Genomic DNA, 21,348 nt, shown 5'->3' with positions numbered 1-21,348 from the left:
TTCTGACAAGGACTTACTTGGTTGTGTTCAGGACATCTATGACCACCAGCATACTGCAAATTGTAACAAAAAATAGCATACAGACATTTTTTACTGTACACTGTTTGAGAAATTTGAGTTAAAAGTCCAATATTCTCACTTTTTAATTGGAAAATTGATCAGCATATGAAAAAGAAAATAAATATAATCAATAAATGATGAACAATGACTAAAGAAAAAAAAATTCGTTTACAAAAATATATAGACCTACAAACGTACACAGGGTATTTGAACAAACATTGCCATACATACCGAATAGCAAAACACGTTACCATTTACTCCAAAGTAATAAGTTATATCACGTTATCGTGCAAATGTAGTGTAGTGGTGAACATAGGTTATCTCTACAAGAGTCAACAATCTTTGCTGTTGTTGAGTTTACTTCCGGTGTCGCAGGTCGAAGAAAGTCGTTCCTCTGAATGTAACTCGCTATTGGCCGACTCTTAATGTCACGAAACTCCATTGGGTAAACGGACACACGCCTATTGTCATTCCAAAAGAACATAACCGACGACAAGGTCAGAAAAATATCCTAAAATGTGTTAGAACAAGCGCCATAAAATAAGCGATTGTCATGTTTACAGCCTTTGTTTTGGTTCCTCGTGCTGAAACCTCCAGCACACCAACGGCTGTTGTTAGCTAGCAATTGCTTAGCAGCTAGTCAAAACAAAATGATACACAGGTGTTTTCTAACATGAACCTGCAAGTTTTATCCCTTTAACCAAGCATTAGTATAGTTTTAATCACTGTCTTCCGTTGTGTCGTCCTAAAATCGCGTTCGTGTTTTTCCTTGTTTGTTGTCACTGTTTGCTCATCGAGGCACACCGCTAAAAGGTAGCTTTAATTTCCAGTGTCATCCGTGAAGCGTCACTTTAACACTGTGTAATGTTAAACATGACAAACGTCTATGAGTTATGCCCACGGTTATAGTGAAATCGAATCAGTTCTTAGATTAAGTTGTATTTGTAGGTTTCTCCAGTTGTTAAAAGTTACCGCACCGTAATGTAAATAGCGCCACACTCAGTGACGGTTTGACTATTTCAAGTCATGTCATGTTGTCATGTTAAATAGTTGATTTAAAAGTTAAAACTTATTTTACTTACTTAATTTGTTTTTACGTGAGCTTTAATTTGGTCACAGTTTTATATTTTTAAATAGTAATCTACTGGTTTTCAGGATGTTTCTCAATTTTTTCTATTGTCATTTTGTAAAGCACTTTGTAACCTTGTTTTGAAAAGTTCTGTATCAATTAAATTATTATTATTATTATAAGTATTATTCATAAATAATACTTATTATAATACATTTAACCTTCAAAATAAACTGTAGAGGGTGTTTGTGAGCAGGGAAACAACACTGGAATTTCTCTCTTGTTGGTTGTGCCATTTTCTCCTTTATATGTCCAGGTGCATTATATTACCAATAACAAACAAAACATGTACTTTCACAGGTGATCCATGTGCGTCTGACTGAGCCAACACGAAGTATGCTGACAGCACGGAGAGCGTGTGCAGCACTTGCTGCGCGGCGCCTGGTTAGAGCTTCTGTCTCAGGCCAGGTGCACCGCTGTTTGATCCACAATTCCACACCAAGGCAGGACCAGGCTGAGCTGCATTCAGAATGGGCCAGTCTGGCTAAGAAACAGCTCAAAGGGAAGAACCCAGAGGACCTGATCTGGCACACGCCAGAGGGTATCAACATCAAGCCTGTATACACTAAAGTAGACTCAGCTGCTGGTGCTGATGAATTGCCAGGAGTGTTTCCATATACTAGAGGACCCTATCCCACTATGTACACATACAGACCATGGACTATCAGGCAGTATGCTGGCTTTAGCACTGTGGAGGAAAGCAACAAGTTCTATAAAGATAACATTAAAGGTAGATTTAATCATTCTCTGCTATTGTCTCTGTAAATATTTCAGTGATGTTATGCTATTCCAGTTGTTGTGGTAATGCAACTAAAACGGCCTGTATGTGTTTTATTTGCTGTGTTTAATGTGCACATTGGCCTCATCAGTTTGACTGCTTATCCACTCTTGCCTTTCAGCTGGACAGCAGGGTCTTTCTGTGGCCTTTGACCTCCCAACACACCGTGGTTATGATTCAGATAACCCCCGTGTCCACGGAGACGTTGGCATGGCTGGAGTTGCCATAGATACAGTTGAGGACATGAAGTTGCTTTTTGATGGAATACCACTGGAGAAGATGTCTGTTTCAATGACAATGAATGGGGCAGTTATTCCTGTGTTGGCTATGTTTATTGTGGCTGGAGAGGAGCAGGATGTGCCCAAAGCCAAGCTAACAGGCACAATTCAGAATGACATTTTGAAGGAGTTCATGGTACGCAACACCTATATTTTCCCCCCGGAACCTTCTATGCATGCCATTGCAGACATCTTTGCCTACACCTCCAAGGTATGTACATGCTGAGTGTTACCTCTTCATTTGCATTTAATTGAACTGTATTGGAAAACTGTAAGTCAAGAAGTGTTTTGATTTACTAACTTGATCACGTTCACAGCACATGCCTAAGTTCAACTCAATATCCATCAGTGGATACCATCTTCAGGAGGCTGGAGCTGATGCCATCCTGGAAGTGGCCTACACCATTGCTGACGGCCTTGAGTACTGCCGCACAGGCCTGAAAGCGGGCTTAAACATCGATGAGTTTGCCCCAAGGTACAATCCCCAACACACACACATTATATAGTGTATAAATAGAACCTACATAAATAAAGCTATGCCATCTGTGGTGATTTTCACTGTGGAATATTTCATAAACACTGCGTATGTTTGAGCATTGCATATTAAGTGGCATTTAACTGGCAAACAAATAACATTGCCTTTATTTGTTGAACCAGCAGATGGGACTTGCAGATTGAACTAGCATAAGGCTTAAGTCAGATGCAAAGTGTCTAACATAATATAATATCATATAATGTAATATAATTCCTTGCACTACTTGTTATATTACTTTTTGATAAACCCCACATGGTAATTACATCTAGTGTATTTTCCCAATAAAAACAAGGACGTATACTTGAAACAGTAGTAATATGTTGGATTACACTGTAACTTGTGAACAGCAGACATACCATTACTGTTATATGTAACAGTAATATATGTGTAGTAAAATCATGTATATATGTATGTGCATGTATATGTGTATGTACATGTAAATCTTTTTGGTTCCATTTTCTGTGGAGTTGATGTTCTATAAAAATACTTTTTTTGTCAGTAGCATAATTACAGTATTTCACCTCAGCACCGTCCTCAGTCCTTTCCTGTCCATTACATCTTACTTCCATTATGTCCTTTTCACATACCATTCAGCCCCTGCACTGACTGCTTTTCAATTTCTTACCTAATAACAGTTACATGCTGCTCTGAGGAACCTCTTGGTTTATTCAGCTTGACCTCTTTCCTGAGCCTCACAGACTGAGACGGTCTCAATCAATTTAAACATGTCACTCATCCATGTGAAATGGACGTTTTCCACCCTAAGCTGCTATCTCTACAGCCAATTGTAATGACATTTCTTCGATTTAATAATGATGCTTGCCTTTGGGTTTGCACAAAGACTGTAATGACGTCACAGTGTCATACTGTTGGACTTTCAGTGTATTGGCATTGTGTGAACGTTGGAAGTTTTCTTCTTCAAATAAAAAGAAAAGAAAACTTTATTGTACAGCTTATTTTGTTTATTTGTTTATTTTTATTTTGCACAGTTAAAAAGAAAAATATAAGATTGACAAATAATACAAAGTAACATACAGTGCAGGAAGAGGCAGAAAGCCTAGTGGGCTTATTTGAAGCCTCTACCTAAATAATGTTGAAATTTGACAATATTTAAAAGAAAAACACAAAATTAACATACAAAAGAATCATCTAACTATATAAAAGTGACAACAAACTAATAATCACAAATTATATATAATAACAAAAAACAAACCAATAATAAAAACAAACAAACATTAATGTAAAAACAAAAGTATGAGTGTGTAATGTATGCGAGTGTGAATCTATGTGTGTGTCTCCATGAGGGAAATATTGGTTTATACCCCTAAATTATTGATTTCTTTGGCATGTGTGAACCAAAAATAAGACACAGAGATATGAACAACAACACATGAAAGAAAGCAAATTACAAAACAACCGTTAAATAATCTTTTAAGTGTCTTTTGTATAATTTTGTGGAACAGTTTTTTGCCAGATGGGAATAGTCATTCCACAATTTAGTACCCCTAAATCTTATTGAAAATTGACCTCTGCAGGTAAGAAATTTCGGAAGATGAAAATCTGAGGATTGACGAGTTGAGTAGGAATGAACCTGTGAATTTGTTTTAAAATACGTCTTGAAATGCTCAGGAATATTCCCTTCACTTGACTGTATGTTATACATAAAAACACATATTTGAAAAATATTAATGTTAAAAATAGTAAGAATTTGTAGTTTTTGAAATAAAGGAGCAGATGGTGTATGTGACTCTGATCGAGTTGCAATTCTAACAAAACGTTTCTGGAGGACCAAAATTTTGTTGAGAGTACTGGAAAAAGTACTTGCCCAAACTATATTACAATATGAAAGATAGGGATAAATTAAACTGTAATATAGAATCTGTTGACAGTTTGTGGTGACAAGCTGACTGATCCTTCTAATTATACCAATAGATTTATTTATTTTTCTACTAACCCAGTCAGTTTGTTCTTTCCAGCTCAAACTCTCATCAACAATGATTCCCAGGAATCTTGTAGATGACACTTGAGGGATCTCAACAGACTCAATTGAAATTTTAGATAAATCCTTAGAATATGATTTTTTACCACTGAAAATGATAAAGTTAGATTTTTTTATATTCAAAGATAATTTGTTTAGTCTGAACCAGGTAGCGTAGGCAGTTAAACCAACATTTGCATCCTTAATCAGTGAACTGAAATTTGAATGAGAAAGAACAAGAGTTGTGTCATCTGCAAACATTATTGGAGAAAGGATATTAGAGACATTAGACAAATCATTAATGTATATAAGAAACAATAATGGTCCCAGAATGGATCCCTGCGGAACCCCACAGAGTAGTCTGGCCTTGTTAGAATAGCAACCCTTAACACAAACATACTGACTTCTGTTGGAAACATAATTTTTTAACCATTTGTGTGTAGTATCATGAAAACCGTATTTATACATCTTTTCAAGTAAAATATGATGGTTAACTGTATCAAAAGCTTTTGAAAAGTCTAGGAAAATACTACAGGTAAATTCATTATTTTCAAGTGCAGAAGTAACTTTGTCAATCAGGTGAAGCAGAGCCATATAAGTGGAGTGTTTTTTCCGGAAACCATACTGGTGTTTGTAAAGAATTAAATTAGAATCTAAATGAGAAAGAATCCTCTTGTAAATAATTTTTTCTAATATTTTTGAAAAACATGGCAAAATAGATATGGGTCTATAATTATTAAAACAACAAGGATCATCAGCTTTAAACAGAGGGATCACTTTGGCAACTTTTAAATCCTCTGGTACAACACCTGTTTTCATAGACAGAGAAAATATGTGAGCAAGTGGCTGCAGTATTGACTGTTTCACCTGTTTGACAAGGAATGGAGTAATGTTGTCATGACCGGCTGAAGATATTTTTAGTTCATCAATTATGTCACTTATTTCTTGAATATCAGGGGACTCAAAATAAGAAATAATAGGAAACTGTCTAGGGATAAAATCCAGTGGGTTACCATGGCATACAGATATTTTATTAGCTAATTCATAACCAATATTGACAAAAAAGTCATTAAATTTTTGAGCTATATCAAATGGATTTTTAAGAGAATGTTCACCATCCAAAAAGACAGAAGGTAGCTCTGGGGCAGTTTTTTCTCTTTGCAACAGCTGATTTATCACTTTCCATGTGGTTTTGATATTGTTTGAACATCTATTAAATTTTTCACTATAATATTTCTTTTTTGCAGATCTAATGGAATGAATATATTTATTTCTATAGGATTTATAAACGCAATGGCTAAGGGGAGTGAGATTTGAGAGGTATTTTCTGTATAGTTTATTCTTTTTCCTCAACAATTTCAACAAATCAGCTGTAAACCAGGGCTTATTTGAATCTTGACTGTATTTCCTGGTAGAACTTCCGATTGGGAAACATTCATCAAAGCTAAAACTAATAACTTTCATAAAATATTTGTATGCACACTCAGCATTATTTTCCTCATAAAGGTCATCCCATGAAATACTGGTAAGCTTGTCTTTAAATTTTGAAATATTTGACTTGCTCATAATTCTTTTGTACATTGTTTTCTTGGTATGTTTAGCTCTATTTAGACTCTTGATTAAAGAGTACTGGAAAATAGGAAAATGGTCTGACAAATCTAGATACAAGACCCCAGATTTCATTCCTTCACTCAATGAGTTAGTTAAAATATTATCAATCAAGGTTGCTGAATTTTCTTTAACTCGTGTAGATTTATGAATAAGAGGGAAAAAGTAACTAGAATACAGAATATTAAGAAAGTCACCAGTAAGGGTATCTGATTTATATTTAAAAAGATTTATATTGAAATCTCCTAAAATGTAACAGAGTTTATCCTCATTGTTTATCAGATCAAGAGAATTTGACAAACTTTCATTGAAATCTTTGATGATTGAGTCAGGTGGGCGATAAATAACACCAACAACAATATTCTTTCCACCAGAGACACCAGAGAGCTCTACAAAAACGGATTCCACCTCAGCCCCATCAGACTTTAGAGAGAGATCATCCCTGATTTTAAATTCATAAACATCATTGATGAACAAAGATACTCCGCCTCTAGATCTATTCTCTCTTACACAGTGAACCGAATTGTATTTAGGTAATTTAAAAATGTCTCTAGAGTCCTCTGTAAGCCATGTTTCTGATAAAGCAATAACAGAAAAATCATGATTAAGTGTAGATAGATAATGCATGAATTTGTCATAGTTGCTGGAAAGACTTCTTATATTCAGATGAAAAGTAGAGAATATATTTGGAGGCATAGAAACACACAAGTCATTAAACTGGGTATCATTATAATAACTACAAACAAAAAGGTATTTGTCCGATTGATGACCATATTGGTTCTGTTGTATTCCACTGGTAGCATTCCATTGTCTTTTAATAAGGTATGAGCAGCTATTCATGATCATGGATGTCACTGACTTGTTGTTAGGGTACTGACATTGATCATCTATAACATGATGTTAAGCCAAAAGCTGCTCTTCCTTATAGGTCCTTCCTTATAAGCACCTGACCGTCCTTAAAGTGTCTGGTATTTCTACAAAAGAGCCTTGGAAAATTTTTTGTTCACAATTCACATCAGTTGCAATGAATCAGTCCATTACAATAACATCGTTTTTGTCTTCTTGGACTTGTGTTAACAGGCTATCATTCTTCTGGGGTATTGGGATGAATTTCTACATGGAAATCGCGAAGCTGAGGGCCGCCAGGAGGCTATGGGCCACGCTCATTCAAGACAACTTCCAGCCCAAGAATGCAAAGTCTCTTCTCCTCCGCACACACTGCCAGACCTCAGGCTGGTCTCTCACTGAACAAGTAAATATATACGTCATTAAAAGGACATCGAGAAAATGTCTGAATCAAATTTAAAACTTGCAATTATTGTCCATTTATTTGACAACTTTCCACTATGGCTCCTCTTAGGATCCATACAACAATGTTGTCCGGACTGTGATTGAGGGCATGGCAGCTGTGTTCGGCGGCACACAGTCACTCCACACCAACTCCTTCGATGAAGCCCTGGGATTGCCCACAGTGAAGAGCGCTCGCATTGCTAGGAACACCCAGATCATCATCCAGGAGGAATCAGGCATTCCCAAAGTCGCTGATCCCTGGGGCGGCTCACACATGATGGAGTCTCTCACAGACGATGTCTACAATACAGCCCTGAAGGTTTGCCATGTGGTTAAAAAGACAAGTGCTAATTTATCTCTTGTTTATCTCTTGTAATCCTTTCTTAGAATATATATATATATATATATATATATATATATATGTGTATATGTGTATATATATAATATATATTTGTCAAGTTAATCAGTCATCATTGATGTGTTGTCCTTTGTGTAGTTCATTAAAGACATTGAGGATATGGGAGGCATGGCCAAGGCTGTGGCAGAGGGTATTCCAAAACTTCGGATTGAGGAATGCGCAGCACGCAGACAGGCCCGCATTGACTCAGGTACTGTATGAATACAAACCCTTAAAACCTCTTAATCTTTCATCCTGTCTGCACACTAGTATGTGGGTAAATTATATTCCTGCTTTGAAAACTCAACAGACAACATTTGAGATTGTTATAGTCTTTATTTGGCTAAAGTGGTATAACATGGCTCTGACTTTTCCACGCTACTTTGGATGGGTTGGTTCCTACCCTTTAAAACCCTTTGGTGTCAACACAATATTAAATGATCTAATCAGCTAAACTTTAAACCTGTGGCCAGTGACCTTTTCTATAAATGATTTTGTTTTTAAAGAAGCAACTAACAAAACTTGAATCCAGTTGACCATGTGTATTTATGTGTTGTGTGATGCACTGTATTTACAGTCTGTCATGGAGTTTATCTAAGGATCTGCAGTGTGTCTGTGAAAATTACTTTTATCTTTGACCCATATTACCAGAAATGATTGAGATTTAGCCAAGCAGAACCTTCATGAACTGGGGATCTTCTCTCTTTAATCCCCTTGACAACTTCTTTCATTGTTATTCATTGGGTTTCTGATTGATTCTGACAGTGACGTCCTCACTGCTGCCATTCCCCCCCGCACTCCAAAATTGGCCTTGTATTCAAGGACTCTTCATGTTCTGGATTTTCTGACCTGAGAATCATTCACGTGTTTCTATGAAAATCCTTAATAAAAAAAGCACATATTTGCTAATTTAAGTCTACTGTACTGTATGTGTTGAGTTAACACTTGTGTTGATGAGTTGTTGAAGCTACACGCAGAGCTTGTCACTAAAATGCAGTAAATTGTTGCCTTCATTTTAATTTACTGGAGAACAAAAGTAGAAGGAAACGACGTTACATTCTACTGCAGTGTTCACACACCTTCGTTAAATCAGTATATTGCTTAAATTCAGCTTTAGATCGTTCTTTTTACATCAGTATGGGCATTTTTGTTCTCAGGAAATTCAAAAACTGAGAGCCTAAGTAATAGTAATCAAGTAGAGTGTTGATAAATAATCTTGTTGTTTATCTGATAACTGTAACTTTGTCAGTTACATACCTGAATTTGAGTTCTATTTGTTTTCACTGTTATTATATAAGTTATCTGTATACTATCTTGTTGAAAAAAAGTTGCTATTAGTAAAGATGCATTCAGGGACCTATTTAAGATAGGTCAGAGTTTGTTCTCGCCGTCTTTCTTGCTAAATCATGCACCAGCACACCTTCTGTCCTTTTCTTTTCAGGATCGGAAGTCATTGTTGGTGTGAACAAGTACCGCCTGGAAAAAGAGGAGAGTGTGGAAGTGCTGGCCATAGATAACACTGTTGTACGTGAGAAACAGATTGCAAAACTGAAAAAGGTCAGTGTTTCATTGAGAATGCCCTCAAAGATAAATGTCCGTTGAATTTTTCAAGTTGTTTTTGAATGGTAACCTCAAATGGAATTAAAGGTAAAACAATGATGGCCATACACTCTGTGCATTGTACATTTTATATGATATTGCCAGCTTCAGTTGTTGACTCATCTACCAAGAATCAATAAGAATGACAGTTGTTTCTTTTTGTCTGTACATACAAAGATTCTCCGATGGGAATCTTTATTTTGTCGCACAACATTTTTCTATCTGCCCTCCTCAGCCAGGAGAACTCCCGCTCCCACTGAACTCACCTAACCTCCTTACTGCCGCTGAGGCCAAGGGCTGAGTTTGTCCTTCATCTGCATCTATCCCTCTTTTTTCACCTCTTTTATCAACATAGTTTTTAGGGGTGTGAATTGCAATCTGTCAAAATGATGGCTCTCAGATTTTTCCGTCACCGTTTTAAAAAAACGGTCAATGACGGAAAATATTCGGTTAACGTGACCCCTGATGCTGACATGGTCTCTAACCAAGTGTGACATACAAGTTACATCTGTCACTTCATTTAAGTTGAGTATGTTGGGCTCACTGCATTTGCTGAAAGGTCAGTTTGTATGAAAATGTCATTACCTTCGAAGGGCATCTGACACAACAGGTACAATGAAATGCCGCATGACTTCCAGTATTATATAATACTCCAGTATTAAGTATAATGTGTATGTTTGAAGCAAATGATGTGTCGTTGACCTTTGTACAAATGCACAAGTTGCCAAGTTGCTTTTGTTTGTGTGACACTGACGAGGAGGCAGACGATGAAGTGCCGAAGCTGTAGGATATTACTGCAATATGCCTGGATAAGGAAATAAATTAATTCTGTGATGGTATCAAAGTCTTCCAGGGTCTAGACACTCCAGAAGAGTTGAAGCAACAATTTGATATGATTCAAGAGGCTTCAGTTCAGTTGAAAAATAACTGATACTGCAAATCTGAATGTAGAATTGGACTCATGGCAAGCTGGACATATGCTTCATCATACCGACAGTGTTTGATATGTTTGTATAATGTATAATAATGCATGGGACATCAGTTAAAGTCTCATTGTGTCCAGTATCTCGGGGGACTTACTGTGGGCTATACTGTACACAGTTGTATGGCAGATACACAGAAAGACAGCAGGGTGACTTTGGGTTTAAAATGTAGGCCATTTTTTCCTCAGCTCTAGGTTTTAAGTCGAGGTCTATGTTTATATTTTCTGTAATAATTATACATTACTCTCCTTTGTTTTAGGTGAGGGAAAATCGTGATCCCGAGACAGCAAAGAAGTGCCTGGCAGCCATTGAGGAATGTGCTCGAACCAGAGAGGGTAACCTTTTAGCGCTGGCTGTGGAGGCAGCTCGAGCAAGGTCAGACTGCACATTGTCACTCAGCTTCTTTTTTATCCTGTTTTTATTTGACCCTTCATCAAGGTGAGGAAATGATGAGGGACATCAGATGACTTGTGACATCAATTACAGATGGGAAATACTGTTCCCATTCATAGTATTCTGTAATCACATGCCTCTTATTCTGTCACACACAGACAAATCAAACACTCTCTTTCTTCATATTTAGCAGTGTGGTCGATATGTCTTTACTGAAGTTGTCATGTAGCAGCTCATTAAACTAGATAAAACCTCTGTTAATGATGTTAATTTTTCCATGGTGTCAGTACATTTGCCGATCACACAAAGTTTACAGTTGTTTTAAAATATAAAAAAATATGAATCCAGATTGGTTTCCAGATCACCACTCAAGTCCTTAGACCATAATCTACATTTTACTTTTTTAGTTCAACAATGGTCGTCGCACCTCATTCCTTTTTCATGTATTTGCCTGAGTTTTTCCATTGATGTGTACAAATATGAATCATAGTGGTAATATGTGTAAATATTAAACATCATTTTGCTAAATATTTTTACATTTCTGTCTCCCACTTTGGGTCCTTCTCACTAATACAGTAACTGAGCTGATTGGTGGAACATAAGAGCATGTAGGGTAGTTTCTCTGGCTGCTCTTCTCTTTACCTGTAGTGATGTTTGATACGTAATGATTGAAGTGTTCTGTGTGTATTGATGTGTGAAGAGCACATATGCATGCAACAACATGTGGGTTCTCAGCAAGTGGGCAGAGAGCCCAGCGAGTGGAATGCATTGGCACAGTATGAACACAATCACTAGCACTGCAACCCTCACAATAATCGAATTCATGCTATTTTGAGACTATTAGAACCTAAATCCTATCAGTACAACCTGTTATTTATAAGTTGCACTGATTAGTTAATTGATTATTGCCGTTTTATCACTGCATTGCAGCAGTAACATTGTGATAAATGGGACTAGTCTCAAGACAAAAGGTGGTGCACAAATGAATGAATGAATGCATGTATTGTGAAAACATATTAAGGAAAACAGTGTCTGCTTCTTTCCTCAGATGCTCTGTTGGTGAAATTACCGATGCCATGAAGAAAGTGTTTGGCGAACACAAAGCCAGCACCAGGATGGTGAGCGGAGCTTACCGCAGTGAGTTTGGGGAGCATGAAGAGATTTCCCTCACCCACAACAGGTAAAACAATAAAAATAATCTCAATCTGGACGATCGTGGTGGACAGACTGATCGCTTTTGTTTCAGATATACATAAGATTTTTTCCCTTTTATATCTTAAGAGTTTCGGATTTTAAGAAGCACGAGGGCAGGAATCCTCGACTGCTGGTGGCTAAGATGGGACAGGATGGACACGACAGAGGAGCCAAGGTTATCGCCACAGGATTTGCTGACCTGGGCTTTGATGTGGACATTGGCCCACTGTTTCAGGTCAGTGTCACACATTATTATTATAGTGGTGCTAAACATCTGCTGCCTAAATGGAGAAAACACACATGTTGACAGATAATTTTGGTTTATTTTTAGATATGTATAAATGGTATGTATACTTCCATGATGCAAAGATAACACTAATAAAATCTGTTTGCTGTTGGGACATTCTGATCAGGGTTTTTGGCCCCCGATCGTGAGCTGATCTTTTTACTGTTGAATAACTGCTGATACCGAGACCTGATCTGAAACTGAATAAACTGAAGATTAGAGAGAATGAAGAGGAGACTCCTCTGGCATCTGTCTGTTCTGCTGCTACAGAAGGGAGAGAGTACAAACACTGAGGAGTGTCGAGTTATAGCGACTTTACCCCACTTAAGATTGGGAAGGGAACATACCTAGTTTGCTTTGTTTGTTAGAGAGTTTAGGAGCTTACACTTTACCAATATGAGTATAATATCATATTCTGATGCTGGATATTATGAGACTGCATAAATTAAATGTCATGGGTTAGGGTCCCATTGACTTCCTCACATGATGTTGTAGATTGAGTAGATGAGTAGATTAACGAGTGTACACATCACTTCCCCATTTCTCACTCGAGGGTATAATTTGTTAACCACTTGTCATCACAATTCTCAGTGTTGAGCACAGACTCTAGCAATGATTCATTGAAGAATCAATAAAGTACCAAAAATAGCCTTGGTATAAAAGGGCTTTGAGACAAGTGTTTGATACTGAATTATGTTTCTATTCAGATGGGACAGAGATACTGATTTTAAGAAAATGAATATGGCAACACAGAACATTATTTGTAATCGCTGTTAGGATTATAGATAGACCAATTAATCGACCGACATTTGCCATTTTATAAAAATTGGCATTGGCCGATTATTATTATTTTTTAACTGGCCAATTATTTCAAATAACACATCTTTATTCTCGGAAACTTGACAGATGTTGCTAAGTCACAAAAACATAATTTATTCATTCAATGTTTTTTGTTGAAGGTATATAATATTTCACTTCAATTCAACTGGTTGACTGAAGTAAATTGTTTGTATTTGTTGAGTGAAATTGTACTATATTAAACTAAAACAGGTTTGTGATTATACGTCGTCATCTTGAAGTTTTTTTTTTTTCCCCCATGCATTGATTTGTGATGGACAGACTCCCGCTGAGGTGGCCCAGCAGGCGGTCGATGCAGACGTTCACTGTGTTGGGGTCAGTACTCTGGCTGCGGGACACAAGACTCTGGTCCCGGAGCTCATCAAGGAACTACGGAAGCTCAACAGGCCAGACATCCTTGTCATCTGTGGAGGTGTCATTCCACCACAGGTAAACCTCTGAGTTTAATTATTATTCTAAACTTGCCTTTTTTTGGGTGTTGCGTGACTCAGTTTGTTTACCTCGCCATGGTAGCAGGAAAACAAGCCAGTGCTGTCAGAGCTCATTTTAAACCCACAGAGATCGAGTGATATATCACAGAACCTGACAAAAAGGAACTGACCTTTTAAAATGCCCCTGGTGCTTTTCACAAGTATGAAAACAGCCAGAATGGAAAATAATTCAGACCTGTAGTGTCCCCACATCTTCAACTTTCTGATAAACTTTCCCTCGTCTTACTCTGGCGAATGTTTCCTGTTGGTTCCCATCACTCCATCTTCGATGCTTATTTTTTTATGAAGTTATCCACCTCTGCCGTCTTTTGGGATCTTTGATGAGACAATAAACTGCTCTTCTTTCATTTGCTTGTCCCAGACTGTTTTGGCATTGCGGGGCACAACAGCTATCCGCCCTCTTGACAAGGACAGTTATAATCATACATGCAATCTCTATTTGGCAAGCTAATGTTTTTTATAATTAAGGTAGACGGCATCAAAGACTTTCTTCTCTTGATCCGTTGATACATTGTGTTTGTGATAATTTCAGTTAACCACATACTTGCATGTTAGTCATATTCATATTGCCACCATAGCACGTGGACCTTTAGCTATACGCATTTCTTGTACTATACACTATACAGTGCTTGACCTTGAATTACTGTATGTATATGTTCTCATCTTTATATTGTTACTCCTGGAGAAGCAGTGACTATTCAAACAGCACAGTGTTGAATAAGAAATCAGAAACAGAAATCAATTCTCCTTCAGCCTAGCCTCCAGCATGGCCACTAGCCACCGTATAGACACAAAAACACATAATTATCATAGCGTGATAAGCACACAGATAACTAGAAATCGTCCTCTTGCTGTGCTATGGACACATAATTATCATTATCACACTCATACTCACAGTATGTCAATCATAGTTTCTCTGCACACTTGATAAACAGCATAATCCCATCGGCCCTTTCCTCTCATAATAAAAGCGGAATTCCTCTTAAGCTGGAGTTGGTCTTAAACTGTGTTCCGTGTGTGTGTGTGTGTGTGTGTGTGCGTGCGTACATTCGCAGGACTACGACTTCTTGTACCAAAGCGGTGTGTGTGCCATCTTTGGCCCAGGAACCAGGATCCCACAAGCTGCGGTGGAGGTTATTGACAGCATTGAGAAGAGTCTGGAAAACATACGGCAGGCCATGTGAACTCATAAACACAAGTACAAAAGAAACAAAGTATAAAACAAACAACAAAAGCCGTCGATTTCTACAAAGATCTTCAAATCCCCACTGTGTGCTCACAGCATGAAGAGGGCTGGAAATCCATAAAACCTGGTGCAATGTCATGCTTGTATTAACATCAAATTCTCCCCGTCTGTGTGTCTGAATTCTGGGTAATTACTGGGATCATCTGCTTTGACCTCACAAGGAAAAAAAAATCAAATCACAAACATTGTTCAGTGTTCTTTCATTCAGGAAATCGCACAGAATCTGTCACGCAGAACATCTTCATGACCCAATAAATTGTTTTTTTCCTATCTGTGATGCAGGATTATGTATAAAGTGCGTTGTTTGTCAACAGTCCTGAAATACCTTTTTTATATAAATTGGAGCCTGGACTTGCAGTGAAAACAATAGTCATTAGTTGTATCTTCTTAACGATTTATGACTCAAAGGTCGAATGTTAGACACATGTATAGAATACACCATAAATTACGTTTAATACATTAATCATGTGAGACGAGCGACACAGAGCATTTCTCTTCATCCAGTATAAAACAAAGGAGGACACTGTAAACATTGGAATGTAATATTGTATAATGTATAATGTATGTAATCCACAGTTGTCAAGAAGGGTGTGATAAATGTAAGAAACACCGAAAACACCTCCTTGAAACCATTATTGTCTTTTAAGTTACTGTGTCATGGATGTGCATCGTGCTTCATTTAATAACCAGGTTTTCTGTCAAGGGAGAAAATAATGCAATCACAGTTTATTAATAGAATAGGTGAGAATTGTATTTTTCTATGTGTGTATTTTTAATCTGATCCCTTTGTTCAAAATAATAAAGTATGTGAGCTTTCAAACGTAAATAACACTTTTCTTTTATATGTAATCCCTTTTTGGAAATGAGTGGATAAATTCACTTCTTATTTAAAGCCATGTGGAGTTAGAGCTCAACACTTGAGCTGAATAAATAGTTCTGAAACCCCACTTGTAAGAGAGAGATAATGACCACACAGTATGATTATTTCTCAATCACTTTATTGGAACACATCCGGAAAACATAGGAAATGTACGCCGTAGTAAGATAACGGTTGCACGGTTGCACTTGAACAACACCAGGACCCTGCATGGTTATTCGCTAACACACGTTTTTCCTAATATTTCATATAAAAAAACATCTACTGAGAACACCAGGTTTATGCTTGAGAATCACATTTTTAAGTTTGCTAATATATGAGACCAACTTTGAATCATATCATTCAAATCCAAAAGCTAGTGGTGTCCTTTTAATTTCCGACGGGTTGTTCACTGAGAGGTGCAATATGCTGCCTTCCACAGGAAATTACAGTTTCTGTCGCTTTATATTCTTACATATAGAGCCGTGCCATGAAGAAATGCTAAAGAGAGGATTCTTTTCATTTGAATGGGAAACTATGAAAGGTCTAGGTCAGCCAGTTCAACTGTTTCCATCCTTCTTTTAATCTGATCTGAGTTTAATTTCATTTCATGCCCCCTGATCATGTTGTTGTGATATTTCTTGTAGAGCTATCATGAGGCCGCCAGTTGTTTACTGAGAAAGATTGGAACAGCTGTGGAGTGGATTGCCACTAAGTGTGGGACACATAACTCACACCATCATGTTTACAGCCTCTTAGAGCCTCAACCATTCTACTTTTCAGCTGCTTCATGTGTGTCCAAACTATTCAGTATTATCATTTACATATTGCACTGCAATAATAATATTACTGTTGCATCTTAGGTAAGTATACGTCCAAGTTGTTGTACTCAGCCTTTCGCAGAATTTGCCTAGAGCGACGTCAACTGTGAGCACACGTGAAGGTGGAGAGAATATTTTTATTATTTATGAGGCACATTTCATTTTCAGGTGAGCAGGACTGCAGCTTATTTCATTTTACCCTCAAAAGGATGTTGTATGGAATTAACGCTTTACATTCTACCCCCAGTATGCAGGATTTTCCTGTATGCAAATGCTGACGTGGACATGAAAGACATTTTTTGTTGGATTAGTGCCATTTTTGTCCCCCTCAGTCCTGGCTGGTGTTGATACTGAGATCAAATGGGGAAGAGGACTTAAATGTCAGAATTGCATAAAGTCATATGAATTTTTTGAAGGTGGTCCCACTGTGTTTGTGCCTGACAGGAATTCACAGTGAGTTTCAGTCATTTCCCACAGAACGTATGTTTGTATTCATTCCTCCCCATTGAAATGATCACATACATACCCTTGTTTTAAAGATGTATGTTATCATGAACAAAGCCTACTTTTAAAAAAAGCTGTCAAACCAAAGTCTAAGGATTGTTTCTCCGTGCTACACTCGTTTGTTCTGGTACCGTCGACCGTATCTTGCAGTGACTCATTAGCAGCCTGGGTTTGATTAGTTTCCACGGAGGTGAGAATTTCTCCTAATGCTATATGGAAGGAACACAGGATCCCCTGTCCCTGATGACCCACTAGTGTCGCATGTTCATTGAAAGTGAGCAGACACGGTGCGGTAATGAGGACGGTGATATGGCTGAAAGCTCCAGAACAAGCTTGTTAGTGAACCTGGAGTTGTGACGAATTTGTCAACTGCTGTTTTTAAATTCACACCAGGACGAGTTGAGCTCGACTTGACTGAAAAAAAATCTTGTGGAAAAAGGGGAAAGTGGCTTAGTCTACTCTTACTCGCATAGCAAATGTGTAACAGGCTTTTTAAATCACCTATTCGTGGAACACTACAAAACTAACATCTGTCGTGACTACTTTCATGTCTTCTTAATAATAATGTAACATGATTTTTTGCTGCATTTAATCTACACTTGAGGTCAGGCAATCACCAACCCAGAGACCATCCTTTTCAATCATTGTGGTCCCTTTTTTCTGTCATTCTTTCATTTAGCAGCTAGAGACATTTTTATTCCTTTGGCTTTTACCTTTCTGAATATCTGATTTACAATCCTGTACAGTACAGTTTTTGCTTTGTTTTACACGTTGCCTTTTGTCTTTGCTACTTTTACTCCATTATTTATACTTTTATTGTTATTAGCGTTTCATCCGTGTACTCCATTTTATATTGAGTTGCTTCTTATTAATGTACTGACCTGTGAAAAAAGTGCTATACAGTTCATTTAATGTTCAACAGTATTATCTTGTGGATTTGAATGGCACAATCGAGCTTGAGTGTAAGGGCGAGGCATTAAGGACTGTTTTTCTTTCTGGTCCGATGCTTTAAATCAACAACGACGACAACAACAACAACAACAACAACAACAACAACAACCTCAGGCTTAACTCTTTGAGTTTAATGATTAATAATATGAAGCCAACATACAAAAAGTGCAAACATTTTCTCATACATTCAAAATACATGCAAACATTCTCATATTCCTATGACACACAATTAGATTTATCTACATGTTTTTGTCTCTTTCAAACAAGCCATTAGACACGATGGACAATATTTGTTGTTTTTGTAAATGTTTATGGTTGGCAGATCTATGAAACACAAATCTACTTTCAGATGACACACAACACACACAGCAATTAGATTTTTGGCACAAGAAATTTGTTGGAAAAAAAAGCTACGATTTAGCTGCACTAATGCACACAGTAAGTCTTCCTATCGATGTCTCTTTGAACAACCTTTGTATGGTTTGTCTGCGTGGCTGCCTCTTTCACATCATGCTGAATAATTAAGAAAACTTACAGTTCTCATTAAATGACACAACGAAACACTGTTTAGTGTAGGTTTTTTACGCGAGTGTGCCAACTCCAGTGTCTGTGCTGCATGGTTAAAAGGATTTCATCACCTCGATAAACTCCATTTATTTATTTTACTCAGATTAGTGTGTCGGGGGGAAAGTTGCACTTGCACATGCAACACGCGATCAGCACATAATGTTCTGTGCATAGATTCTGGGCCTACGTAAGAGGAAATGACTTTCCTCACCAGCAGGTGTCACTAGTCTGTGTTCATCCCTAAAAACAGGAAACCAGAAGAATATTCAGTGGTGGCACATAATATAAACTACAGTGTTTATTTATATTGTCACTCACTCATAAATAAATAAAAAGTGGACACAGTATTTCCCTTTGCAGCTAATCCGGCAGTAAGAATATATGTATTAGCCACTAGGGGGGCGACTTTGGGACAAAAATATTACCCCAAAGTCGTAGTATCCCAAATATTATATTATCCTGAGGGTTTAACAGACTAAATCACATGTTTACTACACTAGTTTCTTTTTTTGTTGTTGTTCTGTTTTTTTTTTTAAATAAAAAAATAAAGCACATACACGTACATTATGAGACAGTTTAATCGTCAAATAGCAAATTTCAAGGGCTTCAGAACTAGTTTGGATTCTTATAATATAATTTGTATCTTAAATCACGCCTGGATTACTGCAACAGTCTTTGCACCTTAAAAAAAAAAAAAGTTAATTCTAAAATCCTAAAATTTAGACACATCATCCACAGCTCTGATTATCTGTGGTGTACCACAACGATTCTGTGAACAAATCTTTTTAATTAATTGATTCTAATGGTTCAGTTACAATGGAAACAACTGCTTTACCAGCCACTAGTCACTTGTTTGTGCAGATTCCTGCAGCCGTGCTGTGGTGACTCCATCCACGTTGGGGAGGTAAATGGTCTGTGTTTATATAGCGCTTTTTTAGTCTTGATGACCACTCAAAGCTGCTTTATACTACACTTTTGCCATTCACCCATTCACGCACACTTTCATACCATGCAACTATGTGCGGCAAATTTTCTATCACTCATCTTTCATACCCATTCACACACTGCAGGGGCAACGTGGGGTTACGTGTCTTGCTCAATGACACATCGGCATGTAGACTAACGGAGTTTTAAAGACCACTATAAAAGACTGGGGATCACACGTTTAACGACAGCGCCTGATGATGATGTCATAGACGACATGATTTGTTGAGTGAGAGTGACCGTTTTGATATTCCCACTACATCTTGTCTTCTGACAGGATTTCCTGTGTACTGCTCACACACTAGTAGATTTCTATAACAACCAGCCATGTCAACTGTCCTCAACTATTGCTGACTGGTGCAGACTCTGCCTAACTGAATCGTGGGTAACAAATCTCGTAGTGTGTCCCGAGCTTAAAAGAGACATACATTTGTCATCAGGGACTGGAATGACCTGCCTGAGGACAGAGTGGAATCAATGACTTCTTTCAAATCACTTCTCAAAGCTCTCTTACTAGACTGACCTTGTCTTTTTCTGTTTCTTCTGTGGTTTTGTTCTCTTTTTGTTGTTGTTTCTTTCTCCCTTTGTTTCGTCTTGCAGCGTGGGGGCGTGGCAGCTGGAACCTATTACTCATCAGCCTCCATTGTCTGCCCAATAATTGTTTTGCCAGTATTTGTCAGTGTTGTTTGAATATTTTTGCTTTATGGATTTTTTTGTAATTATTGGCATTTTCAGCTTTTATATTCTTCATGTCCTGTCTTCATTGAGCATCCTCTGCTACACTTCTGGACAATAAACTCTAATAATAATAATGATGATAATAATAACAACAAACTCTGTGTCTCTGCTTTGGCGTCATCACTCCAAAAACCTAACAATTTGTCTCTTTATATTTGATTGATTTTATACCATTTTATACATTCAAAGCTTTATTGTTGATTGTTCTATTTATTTTAAAACTTTATTATCATTAATATAGTCCCTTTATACCTATTTGTTACTGAAATGTGTTTGTTTTCGGTTATCTTGTTTGGCTTTATCTGTCAAAGCACTTTGTGAACAAGAGACTTTGTTGGTTCATTTAATAAAGCACTTATTATTAAGCACTTAATGGGTCTGGCTCCACAGCATATAATCAATCTTTACACCCAGTATAATCTTGTTTATTGCCTGAGAACGGTTCCATATTCAAGCCTGAAAAGTCAGGGGGGACAGAGCTTTGTAACTTCTCTTAAATCCGACCTTAAAGAACTACTTTTATTGGTCTGCATTCCCAGATTCAACCTCAAACTAGGTCAGTGTTTGCCCTGCATGCCCTGCTCCAACACACCTGATTCGAATGAGTCGTTAAGCTCTGCAGAAGCCTGATAACGAGCACTTGATCTGAATCAGGTGTGTTGGAGCACATGCAGGCCAGTGCAGTGTTCCCTGAGGACCAGAGTTGGGAAACACTGCTCGAGGAGGTATTCATGTTTTTGTTTTTGTTTTTGTTTTATTTGAGAAGCACTTTGTTAGTTTTAGAAGTGCTCTATGAAGAAAGATTATTATAACTACAGGAGCTG

At 37.4% G+C, this 21,348-nt stretch overlaps 1 protein-coding gene across 2 annotated transcripts; it reads left to right on the top strand.

Annotated features, from left to right (window-relative positions):
- Window positions 1–406: 406 nt before the first annotated feature.
- mmut (methylmalonyl CoA mutase) lies at window positions 407–15,923 on the top strand. 2 transcript variants are annotated; one of them, XM_058613463.1, is made up of 13 exons: window positions 407–557; window positions 1,490–1,919; window positions 2,089–2,456; window positions 2,563–2,720; window positions 7,447–7,618; window positions 7,727–7,975; window positions 8,153–8,264; window positions 9,495–9,610; window positions 10,895–11,010; window positions 12,077–12,208; window positions 12,310–12,457; window positions 13,628–13,795; window positions 14,913–15,923. In XM_058613463.1, exons 2-13 carry the CDS (start codon window positions 1,526–1,528, stop codon window positions 15,039–15,041), a joined length of 2,262 nt encoding a protein of 753 aa, XP_058469446.1. In that variant the 5' UTR covers window positions 407–557; window positions 1,490–1,525; the 3' UTR covers window positions 15,042–15,923. The 2 variants fall into 2 exon arrangements, with proteins under 2 accessions (XP_058469446.1, XP_058469447.1); XM_058613464.1 differs by lacking the exon at window positions 407–557 and adding an exon at window positions 854–873.
- Window positions 15,924–21,348: the final 5,425 nt, after the last annotated feature.

This window comes from Solea solea, chromosome 17 (genome assembly GCF_958295425.1).
Source record: "Solea solea chromosome 17, fSolSol10.1, whole genome shotgun sequence".
Classification (NCBI taxonomy): Eukaryota; Metazoa; Chordata; class Actinopteri; order Pleuronectiformes; family Soleidae; genus Solea; species Solea solea.
This window is presented reverse-complemented; position numbering and strand designations above follow the sequence as displayed.

Excerpts from the sequence above, each read along its gene's own strand:
- mmut (XM_058613463.1), top strand. The coding sequence starts at position 1,526 with ATGCTGACAGCACGGAGAGCGTGTGCAGCACTTGCTGCGCGGCGCCTG. Across the intron at positions 1,920-2,088 it reads CTATAAAGATAACATTAAAG|CTGGACAGCAGGGTCTTTCT; the intron begins GTAGATTTAATC and ends CTTGCCTTTCAG. Across the intron at positions 2,721-7,446 it reads ATCGATGAGTTTGCCCCAAG|GCTATCATTCTTCTGGGGTA; the intron begins GTACAATCCCCA and ends TTGTGTTAACAG.